Source organism: Engraulis encrasicolus, chromosome 2 (genome assembly GCF_034702125.1).
Source record: "Engraulis encrasicolus isolate BLACKSEA-1 chromosome 2, IST_EnEncr_1.0, whole genome shotgun sequence".
Classification (NCBI taxonomy): domain Eukaryota; kingdom Metazoa; phylum Chordata; class Actinopteri; order Clupeiformes; family Engraulidae; genus Engraulis; species Engraulis encrasicolus.
In genome coordinates, this window is record NC_085858.1 from 8,277,629 (window position 1) to 8,282,628 (window position 5,000).

The 5,000-nt window shown below is 50.1% G+C and overlaps 1 protein-coding gene across 7 annotated transcripts in view; it reads right to left on the minus strand.

Annotated features, from left to right (window-relative positions):
• The window catches only part of rbfox1 (RNA binding fox-1 homolog 1), a 138,556-nt gene that overhangs the window by 19,720 nt on the left and 113,836 nt on the right, over positions 1 to 5,000 (minus strand). For all 7 annotated transcript variants that reach the window (XM_063221357.1, XM_063221347.1, XM_063221363.1 and 4 more), the window contains one exon: positions 325 to 389. In XM_063221357.1, the coding sequence (XP_063077427.1) occupies positions 325 to 389 (65 nt within the window). The remainder of the gene's footprint in view (positions 1 to 324; positions 390 to 5,000) is intronic.

Genomic DNA, 5,000 nt, shown 5'->3' on the forward strand with positions numbered 1-5,000 from the left:
GTGTGTGTGTGTGTGTGTGTGTGTGTGTGTGTGTGTGTGTGTGTGTGTGTGTGTGTGTGTGTGTTGCATGTACAGTATGTGTGCTCTTGCTCAGTTAAACAGAGTGAACTCAGAGGGGCCAGTGAGGTCGTGTCTTGTGAGATGTGCGAACAATGTGTGTGTGTGTGTGTGTGTGTGTGTGTGTGTGTGTGTGTGTGTGTGTGTGTGTGTGTGTGTGTGTGTGTGTGTGTGTGTGTGTGTGTGTGTGTGTGTGTGTGTGTGTGTGTGTGTGTGTGTGTGTGTGTGTGTGTGTGTGAAAGAAGCGGGCAGTGGACTGTGTCTTACCTGTCACTGTAGGCAGCCGCAGTGGCAGTTGCTGGCTGGGCATATCTGTAGGCTGCATAGCCACCCTGTGACACACACACACACACACACACACACACACACACACACACACACACACACACACACACACACACACACACACACACACACACACACACACACACACACACACACACACACACACACACACACACACACACACACACACACACACACACAAACAGAGACACGCATGCACATCCGCACACACAGCAGAACACCACACACAGAGAAAGAGAGAAATAGAAAAAAAACACTCTTGCTTAGACTGCTTGACTTTCATTTCAATGACATGTTTAACTTCCATTCCCTTCATGCATTATGACAAATAATAACACAAACACAGTGTGTGTTGTGCGCATGTTTATGTGTGAGCCTGTCTATCTCAAAGAAATGTGCCTGACTGAGTGATTTTGTGCGTGTGTTCATGTGTGCGTGCATGTGTGCACCTGCTATTTGTATAAAACGACACAGCTGGTAGTCACGGCGAGATATGACAGCCACTCCTACAAATAATGGTAGATATTACAGCTAATTCACTAACTGCTTGCTTCATTTGTGTCGTGTGTCGGCAAAGCTAGCGGAGATATGATGAACACAAACATTAATTACTGGCCCTGTGTCTGATGACAAAATAATAACACGCAATAATAAAAAAAACTCAACTCAAGACAATACGTACAATGCAATACAAATAACAAACAAATACATACTCCACTGACAATCTGCCAAAGCCCATTCACACTCCCCTGCCATGCGGTTTGGGGCGCCGGCATAATTACGTAGTGCAGTCATCATACAATAGCACGGAATGTATTTATATATTTATTCATCTAACCATTTGTTTGTTTATTTATTTACATATATTTGAGTGTTTTCATGTCTTGTCTCTTCCTGTTGTTGCTGCGCAGTCATCATACAACAGCACGGACATATTTATTATATATTTATTATATATTTATCTGTTTATTTTGTATTTATTTATTTGTTTATTTGTGTCTTGTCTGTTTCTGTTGTTGTTATTGCTGCTGGTGGTGTTAACGAGGAATGCAAATGGCAACATGTGTAATGGCAACATCAGCTGTTCAATTAGGCAAACGGGCCAAACAAACGGGCCTTGGCACAGCACCATGTGCAGCCATGCATCCGCTAACAGACTGGGAACACAGTAGGGGAGGGTGGGGTGCTGGGAAGGTGCTGGGGAGCTTGTGTGACTGTGTGCCCGTGTGTGTGTGTGTGTGTGTGTGTGTGTGTGTGTGTGTGTGTGTGTGTGTGTCTGTGTGTGTACATGCGTGCGTGTGTGTGTGCGTGCGTGTGTGTTTGAGATCCGACTATCTTGGGTGGAGTGCAGTGCTATGGCAGCAGCTACCCCATCTCTCAGAAACACCAGCTTCTCTTCCAAATCTTCCTCCTCCTCCTCCTCCTCCTCCTCGGCCTCATCCTTTACGCCCCCCCCTACACAGAAAACCTCCTCATGAAACATGGCCTCCCTGACTTCCTCCTCTTCTGAATACACCATCGCCCCCTCTTCCACTCCTCTAAGAAGACATCATTCACTTGCTTTTCATGCTTTTCCTCCTCATCTCCTTCCTTTACTCACTACCACCACCACCACCAACCTCAGTGCCTTTTTCTCTCCTCCTCAGCAACCTCCAAATGCCTCATCATCCTCCTCTTCTCTCTTCCTTTTTTAAACTCTACTTCTCCTCCTCTTCTAACCACCAACCACAGTGCCTGGTCCTCTCCTCCTCATCACCAATCTCCAATTATCCTCCTCCCCCTCTCCTTCTCAAGAAGTGCCTGCTGCCTCCTCCTCCTCGTCTTCCTCCATCCTCTCTTCTTTTCCGTTCCTAACCACCAACCGCTGGCTCCTTCTCTTCCTCCCTCTCTCCCCCTCTGTCCTCCCCAACTGACCCCCCCGCCGCCTCCTGCCATGTTAAGAGGAGTGCTCGGCAGGGAAATACTGCACTGTACTGGGCAGGCCAGAGTGGGGAGGCTCTCCAGGCTCTCCGCAGGAAAACAGCCCTCGCTGGGAGACCCTGCCGTCTGGAAGTCCCCGGAGCATTGGAACCCCCACCACACCACACCACACCTTACAACCCTCACCAACTACCGTTGCCCTCAGTCCAACTACCACATCCACAGTCACTACCTCCCATCAAACCCCCCCCCCCCAAATCAGGACCGCTGACAGCTTTTGGCTGGGCACAGGACAAAGTCATCTGAAAGGGCTTCCCCTACCAATGTAAATGAGGAGCCAATTCTGGGGGCCCTTTCAACTGACCCTTTTGTACACCCACCCACCAACCCACCCATCATTGCCAGACCAGACACCAGACCCTACCATCATCACCACCAACACTGCCCTCATTTCAACTACCAGCACCACAGTCGCTAACCCCAACCACCCATCCACCCCCACCATCACTACCAAGACCGCCACACCACCCCCAGCATAATCACTACCGTCAAACCACCCTTACACCAGCACAACCACCAACACCACTGCCATCACTACACCCTCCCTCACACTAACACTACCACTACCATCAACAGCAACAACTAAAGTACCATCACCTCACACCATCACAATAACACCAACAACACCGCTACCACCTACCCAACGGTTGGCCACACTTCATTACACCAAAGCATCATCATCATCATCATCATCATCATCATCATCATCATCCTCCTCCTCATCATCCTCCTCCTCAGCAGCAGCAGCAGCAGCATCATCATCATCATCATCAGCATCATCATCAACACCCTAAACCATCACCACTACTATCGGCAGTCCACCCACCACCCATGCCACCAAACTACCATCATATCATACCATCATACTATATACATTCATTGCTTCTTTTGTCTCAGACATGCATGTGCACGCCATGCATCAACATCCATGTGACCCTCTGATTACGACGGAAGTTACACCATCGAAACATGTCAGGTAAAGGGGAAAAAACCTTCAATGTCTGAAAAAAGAAAATGAGTGACTAAAATGAAAGTAATACAATTGTATTATATTATATTAAGTCGATCACAATAACCACCTCACCCCCGCTCACTACCACCATTTCCCACTCACTAACAACACCACTCCCTACCATCGCAGCTCGCATCCTGGCCTTCATGCCTCCTCCACTTGCACTCTCACTCCCATCACATCAAATCGTTGTCTTTCTCCCTCTTTTCTCTCTTGCCAGCCCCCCCATCTCTCTCGCTCTCTCTCGGCTCTCTCTCTCACTCCTCTGCCCCTTCCCCGTCTCCTATTTGAAATATTTCTCTCCTCTCTCCCTCTCCTCGTCTCTCTATCCCTCTCTTCACCCTCCCACACACCTCTCTTCCACTCTCTCCCTCTATCTCGCTCCATCTCTCTTCATCTCTCTCTCTCTCTCTCTCTCTCTACCTCTCTTCGTCTCTCTCTCTCTCTCTCTCTCTCTCTCTCTCTCTCTCTCTCCATCTCTCTCTCTCCATCTCTCTCTCTCTCCATCTCTCCGTCTCCATCACTCTCTCAGCGTGAGTCCTCGTGGTCGTCTTGGTCTTCTCACTGTAAATGGGATTCCCTTCCTTGATGACTCACACCATAATTCAATCACGCCCCCTCACTCCATAACCTCCCCTCCCCATCGACCCCTCCCTTCCCAACCTCACTCCACAACCCCCCCCCACCACCACATCTGCCCCCCATCTCCTCCACATGCCCTCACTTCCAACCACTCCCTCCAATTCCCCAACCCCTTCACTGCCATAGTCTCCTTTACATCACTCAGTTCCTGCCCTCTCCTCTGCTCTCTTCTTTCTTCTCCTCCGCTCCGCTCTCCTCTCCTCTCCTCCTCCTCTCCCCTCTGTCCTGTCCTCTATTCTTCTTTCTTTCCTTGGCTCCCCCCCCCCCATAACTTCCGTCCCACGACTGCCCGCTTCCACTCACTCCACACCCCCACTGCCATACTCTCCATCACTCTCTCGGTTCTAACCTCCTCTCAGTCCTCCCTCCCTCCCTCCTCTCCTCTCCTCTCCTCTCCTCTCCTCTCCTCTCCTCTCTCTCTCTCTCTCTCTCCTTATCTCCTCTCCTCTCTCTCTCTGTCCTTCTCTCTCCTTGGCTGTCTTCTCTCTCTCTCTCTCTCTCTCTCTCTCTCTCCTTTTGCTTCTTATTCCTCTCTTCTCTGCATCCCTCCATCTCTCCTCTCTTCCGCCCCCGCTGTATCCAGCTATCTCATTTGCACTGGCCTCAGGACCCGGCCAACACTGACCTCCACCCATCACGCCTGCAAACACACGCACGCACACACACACGCACACACACGTGCGCGCACACTTGCATGCTTCCTGCAGATCATTACACATATATGCACAATATAGGCACAGAAGCTACCACAACCATGGCACGCACGCACGCACACACGCGCACGCACGCACGCACGCGCGCACGCACGCACGCACGCACGCACACACACACACACACACACACACACACACACACACACACACACACACACACACACACACACACACACACACACACACACACACACACACACAGATACACAGATGCACACAATGACACATATAAACACACACATACACTTACTCACTCACTTACACCCTCAGCCACTGTTCACAACCACTCT